The following is an 18,133-nucleotide window of genomic DNA, read 5'->3' as shown; positions in this document are numbered from 1 at the left end:
AGACACTGGGTATTATTTTCTATCAGGACAAAGAGAAGAGTAGCTAACAGTATAGCTAAGTAATTTTCTGATGGAAAGGCTTTGAAAATGTTCTGCTAATATCTTAGACACGCAGTGGTTCTCAACCTTCCTAATGCTGTGTCCCTTTGATACAGCTCCTCAAACAGTGACCCCAACCATAAAGTTATTTTTGCTGATAGTTCATAACTATAATTTTGTTACTGTTATGAATTATAATGCTAAATATCTGATGTTATCCCAAAAGGTCACATCCCACAGGTTGAGAACCACTACATTAGAGATTTAAAAAATTTAAATTGTAGGGGTTTTTGATTTTTAGATAAACCGGTATAAAAAAATTAAGAATCTATTGTATAGTTTATTTGTAATTTTGTTATATCCCTAAGTTCCTTAAGAGTAATTAGTACATTAATATACCACACAGGTACACGAAAAGTAATTTTTAAAAGTTTATTTAAAAATCTAATCAGGTAACAATGCATCCTTTATTATAGCAAGCTTGCAAAACAAAAAATAGCATAATGAGTACAAAACTCCCCCAAAATTTGCACATTCAAATGTAACCATTGTCAGCATTTTGTTGTATCTCCTTTGTCCTAATGCATACATGCAAGTATGTTTTCAACAAACCATAGTTTTCTAAATAAATTCTATATCCTGTTTTCAAAATCAGAAACATAAACAATATCCATGGCATTAGTGACCATTTAAACTCATTAGTTGAATGTCTGCATTATACCACATCTTGCAGGTAAAGGTCTCTCTTGTGTTGCTGTGGTACAAGGGAAAGGCTCCCAGGCTTCCATGTTTAGTAGGAGCTTCCCCACTGAGTTCCATTCCCAGCCACCTATTTACTTTTCCACAGAGTAATTCGAGACATAAAGGTCATTAAGTCAAAAGGATAACTACTTAAAGCCTCTTGACATGTGATGGCTAATTATGTCTAGAAAGATGGTTATTATTTTAAATTCCTTGTGAATTTAAATTTTAGAACAGCCTACTAAAAAAAATTCTCAATTACTTTGTAAATAATTTTGTATAACACTGTAATGTATATGTTATTAAAGTTACCTCCCCTCAAATTATAGAAACTTATATAAATTTAGGCAACTAAAAACAAGATTTAAGATAATTACTTCAGATACTCAATTAAATAAAATTAGTTATGAAATATCAAAAATATATGCAAATGATCAAAACATTATGACATTGTTTTTACCCATGTGGGAAGAAGTCAGAATATTCTATTTCTATTCAAGAAAATTATAAAATATTTTGTTCAAATAGAAATTCTAGAATGTTGAGGGGGTGGGAGGACAGAGGCGGAGGGAGAAAAAATAGAAAGAAACTCAATGCAGCACTTTCAGGTAACATACTTGGCTAAGCAGATGCAAAGGTGTTAACTGGTTTAATTATAAACATAAGAGACACTTTTACATGATACAGTACCTGGTTAGAACTGGCTTTTTCAAGTCTGTCAATCATAATTTCAAATTGCAAAGGTTTAATTTCCATCTTTCTGTTAAGTCTATTTAATAATGTCTCATCTTCTGAATCCATATCATAATCTGGTTGCTCGTTGTCTAGGTTAAAAGCTAAAAAAGTAAAAAGAGAAATTCTTCAAATTGAACTGAATTTATGAAGTTAATACACACAGTTTTAGAGACTGTACAGTGACAAATATATTGCTTTTCGTATGGAATAAGAATATTAACTGAGAAAGTACTTTTTAAAAGTATCTCACATATATTACAAAATGTATAACAGTAATTATAACAGAGATAAATATGCCAATCTGGCAACATAAAAACTATAGAAGAACACTAAAAATCCATAATTAAGTAACTAGTACGATTTCAATGCATACTATCAAATGTTTAAAAAAAATCAAGTACTGACAAAAATATATTATATTCATATAGTCTTATGACAAAATGCTTTTAAAAATCTATACATGTATGTTTTTTTAAATAAAGTTTTAAGAAAAAAAATCCAGAATTAAGATTAGCATACAGCACAAAAAGTAAATCATTGAAGATAAAATGTAAAATAAAAATAATTTTTTAAAGGTGTCAAAATAGCTGACTGGTAACAAAATAAATTAAGGCTAATGCCTACTCTTATTGTAAAGTTAATAAATGACAATATTACAACACCCAAGAAAGAAAACCAGGTACACAAAAATATAAAAACAAATTACAGAAAGAATTATGTGGATAGTTTTAAATTAAAATATAACAAAAACTAATTTAAAATAATTGGCTACATAAATTTTAAATTTCTCTATATAAAATTTTCTAAGTCAGTAGACAAGAGCTGAGGAAAAAGTAACATGTAAAGGGCTACTTTTCTTACAATTTCTCAGAAATATAAGAAAAGAACCTAATACTTTAAAAAAATGGCCAAGAATTTTTAGTGGAGAATAAATACCAATGTACTTTTAAACGTGCAAAGTAAGCAGACACAAACACAGCATTTTTCAGCCATCAACTAGACTAAGATTTAAAAGCTGATATTAAGCTATTTTGGGCTATGAGGAAGAACTTATAAGCTGGTATTTATCAATTAAAATATACTTTCAAACTTGGTAATTCCAACAACATAAATTTACATAGAAAAATATATAAAGTATTAAACGTGACACACTGAGAAGGAAAATGCAGAATAAGCAGTCTATAGAAAGAAAGAAAAATGACGGTCTGCACATGCTCAGGATGAACCACAGCCTAGGGAGGAGCCTATGATGGAAGCCACCGTGAAGGAACAGGAGGCGAGGGCCAAGGATAGAAAGGACATGATGCATACTCAAATGCAGAATATTTTTGAAGAAAAGAAATTGCTGATAATTATCTACTGGTCTTGAGGGGCTATCAGGATAGGAGTTCAAGAACAGAAAGGGAACTATAATTTTTCCTCTGATATGTATCACTCGACATTTTAAAATATCCTTGTGTATACTGAAAAGGCTAACATACACAAATATGGACTGAAAATAATTGGTGAGATTTTAGAATAAAGCAGTAAGAAAGACCAATCACTAGCAGGCCGGTTATTTAATGCTGCCTGCATATGAAGGTAACCCAAACATGTTTATCCTCCACATCTGTGTCATTCACAGATTTAGCACATCATTCTTAAGGGTAATTCCTAATAGTAATAATAGAAACAGAGATATGTGATCATAAAGTTAAAAAAAGTCACACAGATAAGATTGGAACTTGAATCAATTCTTTAAAATATTTTACTACCAATAACAATAAGAATAAAAGTGAATGTTAGCCGCTTACAAACTTTTATAGCACTTACTTACTATGAGCCAAGCAATGGCCAATATGCTGTACACCTTCTAAAATGACTGTCTCAGCACCTCTATGTAGTAGATAATTTATGCTCCAATGAGTCTCACATTCTGAAAGTTTATAATGTTAATGTATTTAATTTGTTTTATACCCTACGAAATAAAGCTAGTAAGTCAGGAGGTTCTAGCTATTAGAAAACTTTACCACACTATTCTATACTTATGATTAATTTAAAAGTATAGTAATTTTTTTTAGAAATGCACTTATCTTTTTATTGTTTAATTACATGATTACCATTTATTTACAAGTATGCTTTTAAAAAGCCAATCTACTTCATATCGAACTCAATGAGAAATGTTGCAGATCCTATAAACTATACAGATTACTAAACACCACTCTCTCTTCCACTAAGAAAATGCTATTTGCAGCTGCACACAATAAAACTCCTTTAGTATGCAGACAGTTAACCGGGTAGCTAATACAAGTCATAAGCTATTTTAAAGAAAGACTTGTCTAAATGCTAAGCAGCAGTAACTCAGTATGTTCTTTGCACAGTACACAGAGATTCCCACAGGTCCAGGGGCAGAGCTATATATAAATGTGCACGAACATCTGTGCACACCTACCTACTTACTCACCTGTTGCTCCTCCACCTCCTATCTGCTCTACCTTCTATTCTATTCCGACAAAAGCCAGCACTCCGGCTTGTGAGGCAGGGGAAAGGACAAGACAAGCTGGGAAATTATTTGAAAAGATTAATGGTGAGAACTGACAGGAGATGTGAAAATGTGCTAAAACAGATCAGGGTGTCCTCCGTATTTGAAAACTGTACAAGATTCCTTAGAGATCTAGACTTCCTGTTGTTTGCAAACCAGGTACATGTTTCAGCATTCTGTTTACTGCACACTTGGCTTCTTTATGTTATCAGACAAAAAGGCAGATTCCCTTGTAAAAGCTGTCACTGCTTACATCAGATTTACACACCTCTACAAAGTACTTGGGGTTAAATGAGTACTAAATGCTGTTGGCTAAACCAGTTTACAGTATAAAAACATTCTTTTAAACTGTAAGCAGAATATTTTTAATTTACTGATACCTTAGTTTATGAAACCCAGAAAACATTTTTTCTTGCTACGTAACAAATGATAAAAATAACAAGTTGTGTTGCAGGCCAGTCAGCCAAAGAAAAAAGAAAAACACCCCTTATACATAAGAAAAGGCAGTGGAGAGAACAGACAGAAGAACTGGAAATGTCTTGACATAACAGATTGACGGAAAGTGAGGTATCATCCACAAAATATTCCTGTATTTAAGGTTTGGAGAACATTGAAAAAGAGGGGGCAGAAATATTGTAGGAGCCAGAGGGTATGGAGTTTGCTGTAAGATTGTGTCTCCTAGGAATGTCAGAAGCTACTCCCATAAAATCACATCAACATGACTACTCAAACTAAAAATGAACAGGACAATAGACTGGCAAAGCAGACTGGGGAAAGGCCATAACCCTACAGGCAACTAAGGAATGCGGGGAGCAGGAGAATTAGTCATCTCCAGGGAAGAGCACACTAATCAGTTGCCCAGTGCCAGGCAGTCAGCACTAAAAAACATATACAGTACCATAATATGGTAATAGCAATCAGTTTAAAAGGAAGCCATGAATTTGATGAGAGTTGGGAGGAAATATGAGAGGGCTTGGCGTGAGGAAAGAGGAGAAATGCTGAAACTCAAAAAACAGTACAAAAAAAAATTGAAATTTTAAAAAGGCACTGACAAGTGAATAAGGGTGTGTCTCTTCCTGCCTGTAGATCCTTGTGGTAAAAGCATATCAGCAATAAAAAAAAAAAAGGAAGCATGAGAGGATTTAGAGGTGTAAATAATCACACTGAAAAGCAAAACCAAAGTGGGAAAGAAAGCAGAAAATTTCCTGCAGTGTCCACCAAGAAAGTGGTTACTTTCTGTAAGAGGAGCAACAGTTTCTGTATGGGAAAGAAATTAGGATAGTCTCTTGACAGAATACGACACATTCACACATTGACTGGTGTTAGCTTAGGGAATATATGCATAATTTAGCCAGAAATGCCTTTCAAAGTTATTTAGCATTATACCATACCCCAAGTCTCTAACAAGCTCAGCAGCCTAATGGAATGAGAACATAAAACTAGGAAGAGCTAGCTACCAATAGCTGGAATATGGTGAGACAGTGTCAGACTAATTATAGTATAAATGAGTAGGATCCAATCCAGTAGAGCACATAACAAGGGCAGACAGTTGCTATCATCACTTCACAGTATCATTATCAATGACTGTTAACTACTATAGAATATCATGTTCATTACATGTTGTATGATACAAAGAAACATTTATTCTCCTTCTCTGTCTTTTCTCTCCAATCTCCAGGAATGGTAATACTGGCTTGATTTCTAACCCCTTCACAGTTTCCTCCTGACATGTGGATCTGGAAGAATTTAAATGGGTGTAAACTTATTCTCTTCTGTCCTCTGTGGTGGTTTGAATCTACTTGGCCCATGGGAAGTGACTCTATTAGGAGGTGTGGTCTTATTGGAGGATGTGTGGCCTTGTTAGAGGAAGTGTATCACTGTGGAAGTGGAACTTTAAGGTCTCATGTATATGCTCAAGTCTGGCCAGTGTGGAGTCTATTCTCCTCCAGGCTGCCTTTAGATCAAGATGTAGAACTCTCAGCTCCTTTAAAACCATTTCTACCTGCAAGCTGCCATGTTTCCCACCAAATAATGGACTAAACCTCTGAAACTATAAGCCAGCCCCAATTAAATAGTTGTCTTTATAAGTCCATGAGTCTCTTTACAGCAATAAAGCCGAAACTAAGACGCCCTCCCTCTCTTTGTCCCTCCCTGGCCTCCACTGAATGGTAGGAAGTGGTAGGGCTAAAAAAATTTAATTGGGTGTACTGCCTCTTTCCCTATTTCCTTCTTTCCTTCCTTCCTAAGATAACTCTCATAAGACCTAATACCACTGATCCAGTCTAATACAGGTCTCAATTATAAAGTCCTTTAAGAAACATACTCCCCCCCCCTTCTAATAGTACCAATTAAAGCTATGTCTGTTTATCAGTTTTTAAGTAGAAAAGGGAAAGAAATAGTACTTTGTTCATTATAGTATTTAAGCAGTCAATGTTTTCTGCTACTCCTTTTTGTTTGACACCAAAACATTCTATTTCTAAAGTTTGGTTTCCATCTCATGGCCTTTTGATCTATAATATAACACTCACCTATTCAGTCTTTTTCCTTCCACAAGAGTGCAGCAGCATGTATCACATAGTATTCTCTAACATACTGTACATGCTTATCAGAATGCTTAAAAACCAAAATTTCCAAAGAATAAAGCCCATACTGGTCAGGTCTAAACTTATTTGTGAATTCAGAATTCTTTACACAAACCAGTCTTATATTTATGTATGTCTACCTTGCCCTGGACCCTTCTGCTATACCTGACACGCTTCCACAGGGAACTGTCCCATAGATGTGCTTCTCACTCAAACAGCCAGAGTATAAAATATATACAGATTTCTTCCAACAAAAACATGACCATAAATTAAATAAGACAGGTGATTATGAGGTTTATCTTAAACTCCAACCTCACAAAAGCAAATGGCAAGTCATTAGAGTTGATGAGTGAAGTGAAAATAATGTTTCAGAATTAGCAGGTAAGAGAACACCAAAATACACAGTACAAATCAGGAAGTCCTCTTCCTCCTATTTAGAGTTAGCTAAAATCACATTTCCTTCAAAGGAGATGAGTATGAGCTTGAAGACAAGACTGGTTTAAAAATCTTTATAGAGATAAGACTATTCTTCTTTCACGATAGCTAAAAGAACCACTCTGCTAAAAAAAAAAAAAAAAACTGCCTGAAAGTTAATTTATAAAGGCTTCTGCACAAGCCTGACAATCTGACATGAATTCCTAGAGCCCATGTAAAAGTAGAAGAAAACTGACATAAAAATTTGTCTTCTGGCCTCCATAATTGGGTTCTGACAGTTATTCCTTAATAATAATTTTTAAAATAATCTAAAATTCAACACTAATTTTCATAGAAAATTTATTCACAATAGCCATAAAATGTCTTCAAATTATTGATACACACAACAACTTGAAAAACTGCAATGGAATTATGCTGAATTTGAAAATGGTAATGGTACAAGTTACACAGTGTGCTTCCATTTATATAGCATTTTTGAAATGACAAAATTATACAGATAGATAAAAGATTAACAGCTACAAACCAATACCAATAAACTTAAGTATCTCATTAAATTTTTATAAGAATAAAATAATTTGCACCTATCATAAGGCCAACTACTGAGCAAGCAATCAAGAAATAGACAGCTCCTATGATTGAATTCTACATCATCGGTTGATCAAGACTATTGTCTAACTTAGCAAAAGTGAAGTAAATAAAGTACAATACAATGCTACAGCTCATTTTAGCACTGATGTCCATTATAATGTATATACAGAAATCATGGCTTTAATTAAATATGGTAAGTCTCAACTATAGCAGGAAATAATACTCTATTGCAAAAAATAATGACCTTTTTCTGCCTCTCTATTGGGAAAGACAAATTCCAACTCTAATTTTAGGGATCCAAAAGGCATATATGTGGTATACAGACATGCAGGTCAAAATATCCCTACACATAAAGTAAATGAATTTAGAATATTTTTAAAAAAGATTTCAAATGATAAAATTCTAAGTAGTACCCTTTGTAAATGAGATATTATTTATTAACCTCACATCAATAAGTAATAAAATGAGAGAACTGTATCTAATCAGAGGCAAAATTTACATTTATATGTGTATACACACATCCATGTATGTCCAATATGGCGACAATGGGTGGTTTACTACTTTAATTAAAGTATATTAAACAATAAAACACAAATACATTGGCGACCTATCTATGGATCCTCACTTTTTACCACCACAGTCACTCATCTATGTGGCAGCAAGCACATTCACACTGTTCATCCACATTCAGAAGCACCTAGCATGTTCTAGCCCATCACCATGTCCCTCTGCCTTTTCTTGTAATGCTGCAGAAACTGCAGTGAAGATATTACTATTCCAGAGAGATAATGAAACAGGCAAAGGGCTTCCAGGCTATCGAGGAAGACTGATTTCTAAATACATACCTGAATAGGAAACCTTGTAATTCCAGGGTTTTTTCACAAATACACCTTGTGGTTACCCAGTTTAGAGAAAAAAAAAATGCTGAATGGAAATGGTAGGCGGAAAAATTGTATCTTTTAAATTACTTTGACCATATCTATTTTAGGTTTCTCTTTAAATCACCTTTTACTCGAATTACTCACAGTAAATATGTTACCTTGAGAAACTTTTGAGTTTGATTTCTCTGTGATGAACTTAAACTACTACTGGGCATTGAATACTATTGAGTAGCATCCCTTCCAAAGGAGTAGGGGGTGGAGGTAGGGGAACAAGCCCTCCTGTTTTCCTTTACTATCAGGCAGGACAACTGCAACAAGGAAACCAGGTAGGTAGCAAGCAGTGTTTGGAGAACACACTGCAAATACAGAGGGGAAAATCCTATCACATTTACAACAAAGCAAGCAATCACCAAAACTTAGAAATACATTTGCAGAACACATACCTCACACACTAAGATAGCTAGAAGCAACAATAAAAGAGCAAGAAACATGTTTGCTAACAGCCTCCACAAAGTTGTTGATAGAGACCTCACCAAGCAGGAGATAAAGAGCAAAATGGCTAAGAGTAAGGCTACAGACAGACTTGTTATCTGCTTTTCATTTTTCTAGTACTTTTTCAGAACTGCTATTCTTCGTTCAACATGGTACATCAGTACCTGGACCCACCTACTTTTTCTGATCTTCATTTACCTATGAAGTTCCCCCATGCAGCTGTAATAATCTTAATCTGTTTGTTTCTCTTCTAATAGTGTTTTTTAATGTGGGTTTAATCCCCAGGCCCAGCCAGAATACTCTCTCTAAGCTCTTATTTTTCAAAAAAACAAAAAGTTAAATAAAGACACATGAGTTTAGTTATGTGTTGACACAGCAAAGTTATATAATTTAGAGCTGAAAGACCACATCTTACGGCCCAGAAAATGGTTAAGAACTCTGGTGATCTGAGCACAGGCCTCAGGGTCATATAATAACTGGCATTTTAATTACACACAGAAGCTAAATAACATCCTTTTTAGTCGTAGCTGCAGTAATGAAGGTCTTCGGAACATCAAAATGGAATAAAGGCATCAATATGTCAAAAGATAGTTTTTGCTTTATATAGTAAATATAATATTTATATATTAAACATTCAGGTTTACAAATTATATTTATTAACCAAAGACCATAAAAAAGATTATCATGTACTATTTGTTAACTTTAGTTTGAGCCATGTAAAGTTAGAAAGTGAGAACTGACTCTACAAAGTTTTCCTCTGATCTCCACACATGTACTACATTTCTAACATTTACCTATGAATTGTAGTAGTTTAAACAATCGTATTAGTCAGGCTAGAGAGATGGCTCAGTAGTTAATAGCACTGACTGTTCTTCCAGAGAACCTAGGTTCAATTCCAAGCACCCACACAGCAACTCACAATGGTCTGTAACTCAAATTCCAGTGAACCCAATTCCTTCACACAGGCCAAACACCAATACACACATTAATTAGTTAATAAATCAAATACATTAAAATGTATCTCATCCATCTATTTCCTAAATGTTTATCCATGGAAATTACTTTGAAAATTCCTTTGATTGTAGGCAACAAAGTAAGACAGAAACACAAGTATAGTGTATCTTGTCCCTAAGGCTTGTCTTTGAGCACTTGTACCAGTACTTCCTAAGAGAAGCATGTATCTAAAGACTAACCAGGTTGTATCTCCTACCCAACTCTTCACTTCTTTCTTAGGACTTTTAAAGCCATTATTACTTCAATTTATCTAAAAATAGCTAACACTGACTTCTCAAATACAACACATATGGCAAGCTCCACTTGGAAGCAAACAATATGCCAACCCTATAAACACTGAGAAAGTGAATACAAAGGCATTCTAGAAAGAGCAAAAGGAATAAGGAGAAAGGTATATTTAACCACAAAATATAAATTGCCAAACATGAGACTGGACAAGAAGCTTCGTGACTCAAATCTACCTTCAAAGCAAACAAGTATCCAGGACTACATAGCCAAAGAAATTTTATGAATATATGTGAGGCATATGTTTAGAAAGCAGAAGTGAAATTCTGTACATGCTTAGTTTAGTATCAATAACCAAATCTCATGTTAAGTAGAATAAAACAGTATCTGCCTAAGATCACACACACACTCCTCCCACTTACGTGGTAATCAACACAGTCTGAAAGCCAGTGTTTCTCAAACCTCACCATTCACTAGAAACCACACTGAGAACTTGTTAATACTGGGATCAATCATTTATTTGCAATCTAGTAGGTCTAGAGTGAGGTTTTTAAGTCTGTATTTCTAATCCCCAAGTGACACTACAGGACTCTATTCTGAAAGCTACAACTCTAGTGAACTAAAACATCAGAAATATTGTGTCTAATGGAAAATACACGGAACTTCAAGAATTTGTAAAATTTGCAGGTCCTCAGAGTTAAAATAACTTAAAAGTAGCCACTAAAAGCTAATAGAGAAGTAAAGCAGCTCTGTTGGGAGCTCTCCGAGGTTCTGAAACAACACCCGAGCCTGCCAGAGAACCATCAATCAAGTCACTCTGAATATGAGTAACCAGGACTTTAAAAGGGATTCTCACAGATTTCTTAGAGTTACAAGACTTAGCCATAGGGTAGTGTTAATCACTCTCATCTCTAACCTACAATGAAAGTAAACTTCAGCCAGGTTCAAAGCTATTTCTACAATGTTATGCAGTGAATGAAATCCAACCAGATTGATTCTTCAAAAGCTCTACAATCAGGATTATTCTTGGTCTTTCTGGTCAACTAACTACCCACTTCCAAAAACTCATTATATATAAATAAATAATAAATATAAAGAAGAGTAATGGCAATTATATGAACTATAAGCAATGATAATAAGCAAGTTGGAAACACTAATTCTTTTAAATTGGAACTTGCAGCCCAGAAAGGTGCTGGGCTGCCAGGGCTCAGTAGTAGAGCACTTGCTTAGCATACACAAAACCCTAGGAATACTAAGAACAGAAGAAACTGTCTTCTCCATGGACGTAAACATCAACTGGTTATCCAGTATCAAAGGGTTAACCCTGACAACAACATCACAGAGTTGGAAGTGTCAAGAGAATTTTCTTATTTCCCCTGTATTATTTTCTCAGTCTTCATTTTCTTCTTTCAGATTCTCATTCTGTCATGCCTTTGTTATTCAAGAAAAATTTTGTGAAGGATAGTAACAGTGCTGAAAGTAAAAATGCTCTTAACATTTAAAGACACTCAACTTCTTGAAATATGTTATAATGTTACCAAGAAAAACAGAAAACACAGGTATCAGAATAAGAAAAAGGATATCATTACAGGAATCTAAAACTGGCTGACAGTACACAGGTACTATCTGTACCACTTTTCTCTAAATAAAAATTCTGTTTCTGAAATAAAAGATTTAATAATTTAATTTTTAAAATATTGTGGTAGTTTAGGCATGACATATGGAAAAAGCTACTGTGCTAAAAACCAGGGGACGCTAAAGGCAAGAGTCCCTGTCTTCTCCATGGATAAGAATACCAACTGGTTACCCAGTATCAAATAGTTTGAAAACATGTATATAAGTAATAGTATATAATACAGTATATATTAAATATACATTATATACATATAGGATATACAAATATAATAAAGTAGTATATAAATGATATATATATATACATATGAAGAGATAGTTGCATTTATAACTATATATGCACATGCATACACATAGATGCATGTAACAAAAATTAATGGAAAAAGAGGCCATGAATTTGAAAGAACAAAAAGAGGTATATGTGAAGGTTTAGAGGGAGAAATTTCAGAAATAAAAGAAAAATGTACTATACCAAGGTATATAGTTTCTTCAAATATTACACCAAACACTAAGAATCCCAAACACTAAAAGCACCATTTTAATTAGATACCCCCAAATCAGCATTTTCAGGTTAATATAAAATGGTAAACTCTCCAAGAACCCTATATTTGAACTTTTATGACAAATAGAATCATGGTTCTATAAAGTTCATTATATTCAAATCATTCGCTAAAGGACTATATGTAACTATATGTAACAGAAGGCTGGAAACAGTCAAGTCTGCTTTAACAATAAACTAGACAAGAGGGGCGGTGTATACACCACACACACAGGCTTATTAAAAAAAAAGAATAAGGACATCCTATATATGCCAATGGAAGATTAATTTCCAGACTATAGTCTTTTTAAAACTACTCTTAAACATAAATAAGCAAGATGTAGAAAAATCATAAGGGAACCAGAGAGGGTGCTTAGTGGACAAGTGTTCGTTGCCTCCAGGTGACTCAGCAGCCACATGGCAGCTCACAACCTTCAATAACTCCAGTCCAAGAGAATCTGGCATCCTGTTCTGGCCTCTCTGGACAATGTATACATATGATGCACATACACACAAACAGGCAAAAAACAGCTACACATGTGTGTTTGTATAATACATTTTTAAAAAGAGAAAAATACACACAGGGTATAATAAGTACAAAAATAAAAAGAACCACATGCTTGAGTTTAGGTGAGAAGATGGACAATAAAGGAACTGAAAAAGTAGCTCACTGTACAAGTAGCCACGGGACAGACTGAACATACAGGAGGTTTGTTTCATGATGGGTTTTGTTGTTGTTTGTTTGCTTTTAAAGAATCAAAAGGACCTGGTTTATTTAAAGTCAACTTATATTTGTGAATATAAAAACCACTTTTATCAAGGTCAAAGAGATTAATTATATTATACCAAAGACAACTTACTCAATTGTATAACCATACTGTGGGTTAAATGAGAAGGTGCCATTGTTCCTAAGAGGTATTTGTAAGTAAATCTAAAATTTACTCAAAAAGGGTTCAGAAAGAAAACTATCTTGAGGAGGAAACAGAATGACAGGGGATCAGGGAAAACTGGAGAAGTAATGAATACTGCTAACGATACATTTACAGAAGGATGGAGGAGGGCTACAGACTTTTTTTCTTTTTTTAAAATGGGATATTCTCTGTATTTACTGACAATCCCATTCCCCCTTTCCCTCCCCTTGCCTCCATGAAGGTGCTCCCTCTCCCAACCTCCCTCTCCCACCTCAGTGCTTTGGCATTCCCCTACAATGGGAAATCGAGCCTTCCTTGGAGCAAAAACCTATCGTCCCATTGATGCCAGAGATTGCTCTCCTCTGCTGCTTATGCACCTGGACCCATGAGAACTCCTTGGTTGGTGATTTAGTCCCTGGAAGCTGGGTTTGGTTAGTTAATAATTTTGCTCTTCCAATGGGGATGCAGACCCTTTTAGCTCCTTCCGTCCTTTCTCTATCGTCTTCATTGGGGTCCGCATGTTCAGTCTGATGGTTAGCTGCAAGCACCTCCTCTGTATCAGTATGGTTCTGGCAAAGCCTCTAAGGAGGCATCCATATCAGATTCCTGCCAGTAAGCACTACTTAGAATTAGCAATATTGGCATGGGTTTAGTGGCTGCATATGTGGATCCCCAGGTGAGGCAGTCTTTGGATGATCTTTTCTCCAATTCCTGCTCCTCTATTTTTCCCATTATTTCTTCCCATGAGTGTTTTGTTCTCCCTTCTAAGAACTGAGGCATCTATTTTCTGGCCTTCCTTGTCTTTGAGCTTTGGGGGCTAGTCTCCGATTATCAGTGCGTACTTACAATGAGTGTACTTTTGTGACTGGGTAACCTCTATCAGGACGATAGGTTCAAGTTCCATCCATTTGCCTAGGAATTTCATGAAGTCATTATTTTTAATAGCTGTGTAGTACCACACTTTCTGTATCCATTCCTTTGTTGAAGGACACATGGCTATTATAAACAAGGCTGCTATGAACATGGTGGAACATGTGTCCTTGTTAGATGTTGGAGCATCTTTTGGGTATATGCCCAGGAGTGGTATAGCTGGGTCCTCAGATAGTACTAAGTCCAATTTTCTGAGAAACCATCAGACTGATTTCCAGAGTGGTTGTATAAGTTTACAATCCCACCAACAGTGGAGGAGTGTTGCTCTTTCTCCACATTCACGCCAGCATCTGCTGTCACCTGAGTTTTTGATCTTAGCCATTCTGACTAGTGTGGGTGGAATCTCAAGGTTGTTTTGATTTGCCTATCCCTGATGACTAGGGATGTTAAACATTTCTTTAGGTGCTTCTCAGCCATTTGACATTCCCCACTTGAGAATTCTTTGTTTAGCTCTTTACTCCATTTTAAAATAGGATTATTTGATTGTCTACAGTCTAACTTCTTGAGTTCTTTGTATATATTGAATATTAGCCCTCTATCAGATGTAAGATTGATAAGGATCTTTTCCCAATCTGTTGGTTGCCATTTTGTTCTTCTGACAGTGTCTTTTGCCTTACAGAAGCTTTCCAACATCATGAGGTCCCATTTGTCGATTCTTGATCTTAGAGCATAAGCCAGTGGCGTTCTGTTCAGGAAATTTTCCCTTGTGCCTATGTTTTCTAAGTTCTTCCTTACTTTCTGTTCAATTAGATTCAGTGTACCTGGTTTTACGTGGAGGTCTTTGATCCATGTGAACTTGACCTTTGTACAAGGAGATAAGAAAGGATCAATTTGCATTTTTCTGAATGCTGACGGCCAGTTGAACCAACACCATTAGTTGAAGAGGTTGTCCTTTTTCCATTGAATGTTTTTAGCTCCTTTTTCAAAGATCAAGTGACCATAGGTGTGTGGGTTCATTTCAGGGTCTTTGATTCTGTTCCACTGATCTATCTCTCTGTCTCTGTACCAATACCATGCAGTTTTACTCACAATTGATCTGTAATACAGCCTCTTGAGGTCAGGGATGGTGATTCTTCCAGAAGTGTTTTTATTCTTGAGAATAGTTTTAGCTATCCTGGGTTTTTCCAAATGAATTTCCAAATTCCTCTAACTCTATGAAAAACTGAGTTGGTATGGTGATGGGGATTGCATTGAATCTGTAGATTTGAGTTAACTCTATATCCAGCAACTTTGCTGAATTGGTTTATTAGCTGTAGAAGTTCTCTGGTGGAATTTTTGGGGTCACTTAAGTATACTATCATATCATCTGCAAATAGTGACTTTTTTAATCCCAGAAAATCGGAATGTGCCTTTATATTTTTTCCTTACAACTTTATTTTTAAAAAATGCACAGATTTTAAAAAACATTTTGGCATAAAACTATATGAATATATTTTTGTCAGTACTTGATTTTTTAAAGGTTTGATAGTATGCATTGAAATCTTAAAATAGTGATATTTGACTTCTCCCTTTGTAATTTATATCCCTTTGATCTTTTTAAGCTGTCTCATTGCTCTGGCTAGTACTTCCAGTACTATATTGAATAGGCAAGTATAGAGTGGGCAGCCTTGTATAGTCTCTAATTTTAGTGGGACTGCTTCAAGTTTCTCACCATTTAGTGAGATGTTGGCTATTGGTTTGCTGTATATTGCTTTTACTATGTCTAAGTATGAGCCTTGAATTCCTGATTGTACCAAGACTTTAAACATGAAGGGGTGTTGAATTTTGTCAAATGCTTTCTCAGGATTTAAGGAGATGATCATGTGTTTTTTTTTTTCCTTTGAGTTTGTTTATAAAGTGGATTATGTTGATAGATTTCAGTTTATTGAACCATCCTTGCATCCCTGGAATAAAGCCTACTTGAACATGGTGAATGGTCATTTTGATGTGTTTTTAGATTTGGCTTGCAAGAATTTTATTGAGTACTTTTGCATCAATTTTCATGAGGGAAACTGGTCTGAAGTTCTCTTTGTAGGGTCTTTGTGTGGTTTAAGAATGAGTGTAATTCTGCTGAACATGCTGAACATCTCTCCCTTCTTTGGGCTGATCATTCAGCAGGTGTTTGACAATGGCAGCATTTACGATCCTGAAGTGCTGGACATCACTGAGCAGACCCTGCACTCTCGCTTCATAGAGGGTGTCTGTAATGTGGCCAGCGTCTGTCTGCAGACTGGCTACCCGACTGCTGTCTCAGTGTCTCACTCCATCATCAATGGGTACAAGCCGGTCCTCTTGGGTGTATCTGTTTCTTTTTGTTCTAGAGCTTTCAGGTATGCTGTCAAGCTGTTAGTGTATGCTTTCTCCAGTTTCTTTTTGGAGGTGCTCAGAGTGATAAGTTTTCCTCTTAGCACTGCTTTCATTGTATCCCATAAGTTTGGGTATGTTGTGCATTCATTTTCAATAAATTCTAAAAAGTCTTTGATTTCTTTATTTCTTCCTTGACCATGATATCACTGAGTAGTGTATTGTTCAGCTTCCATATGTTTGTAGGCTTTTTGTTGTCTTTGTTGTTATTAAAGACCAGCCTTAGTCCATGGTGACCTGATAGGATGCACGGGAGTATCTTGATCTTATATCTGTTGAGGCCTGTTCGGTGACCAATTATATGGTCAGTTTAGAGAAGGTGCCGTGAGGTCCTGAGAAGAAGGTATATTGTTTTGTTTTAGGATGAAATATTCTATAGATGTCTGTTAAAACAATTTGGTTTATAACTTCTGTTATTTTCCCTGTGTCTCTGTTCAGTGTTTGCTTCCATGATCTGTCCACTGATGAGAGTGGGGTGTTGAACAGTCCCACTATTATTGTGTGTGGTACAATATATGGTTTGAGCTTCATTAGAGTTTCTTTTAAGAATTTGGGTGCCCTTCTATTTGGAGCATAGATGTTCAGGATTGAGAGTTCGTCTTGATATATTTTTCCTTTGATGAGTTAAAAAGTGTTTTTCCTAATCTTTTTTTATTTAAAATGTATTGTATTCGATATTAGGATGGCTACGCCAGCTTGTTTCTTTAAACCATTTGCTTGGAAAGTTTTTTCCCAACCTTTACTCTAAGGTAGTGCCTATCTTTGTTGCTGAGATGAGTTTCCTGTATGCATCAAAATACTGGGTCCTGTTTATGTATCCAGTCTGATAGTCTACGTTTTTTTAACTGGGGAACTGAGTTCATTGATGTTAAGAGATATTAAGGAATAATGATTGTTGTTTCCTTTTATTTTTGTTGCTAGAGGTAGAATTATGTTTGTGTGCCTTTCTTCTTTTGATTTTACTGTAAGAGGATTATTTTCTTGCTTTTCCTAGGATGTAGTTTCCCTCCTTGTGTTGGGGATTTCTATTACCCTTTGTAGGGCTGGTTTTATGAACAGATATTGTGTAAATCTGGTCTTGTCCTGGAATATCTTGATTTCTCCATCTATAGTAATTGACAGTTTTGCTGGATATAATAACCTGAGCTGGCAGTTGTGTTCTCTTAGAGTTTGTATGACATGTGTCCAGGATCTTCTACCTTTCATCGTTTCTGTTGAGAAGTTTGGTGTAATTCTGATCAGTCTGCCTTTGTATGTTACTTGTCCCTTTTCCCTTCCTGATTTTAGTATACTTTCTTTGTTTTGAACATTTGGTGTTTTGACTATTATATGTTGGGTGGAATTTCTTTTCTGGTCCAAACTATTTGGAGTTCTGTAGGCTTCTTGTATGTTCATGGTTAACTCTTTCTTTAGGTTAAGGAAGTTTTCTTCTATAATTTTGTTGAAGATATTTACTGGGTCTTTCAATTGGGAGTATTCTCTTTCTTCTACACCTATTATCTTTAGGTTTGGTCTTCTCATTGTGT

The 18,133-nt window shown here is 35.2% G+C and overlaps 1 protein-coding gene across 1 annotated transcript in view; it reads right to left on the bottom strand.

Moving 5' to 3' along the window:
- Nucleotides 1–18,133, bottom strand: part of EPC2 (enhancer of polycomb homolog 2) — a 93,756-nt gene that overhangs the window by 34,786 nt on the left and 40,837 nt on the right. The window contains exon 3 of the mRNA XM_080927324.1: nucleotides 1,471–1,616. Coding sequence (XP_080783450.1) covers nucleotides 1,471–1,616 — 146 coding nt within the window. The remainder of the gene's footprint in view (nucleotides 1–1,470; nucleotides 1,617–18,133) is intronic.

This window comes from Micromys minutus, assembly GCF_963924665.1.
Source record: "Micromys minutus genome assembly, chromosome: 13".
NCBI lineage: Eukaryota > Metazoa > Chordata > Mammalia > Rodentia > Muridae > Micromys > Micromys minutus.
This window is presented reverse-complemented; position numbering and strand designations above follow the sequence as displayed.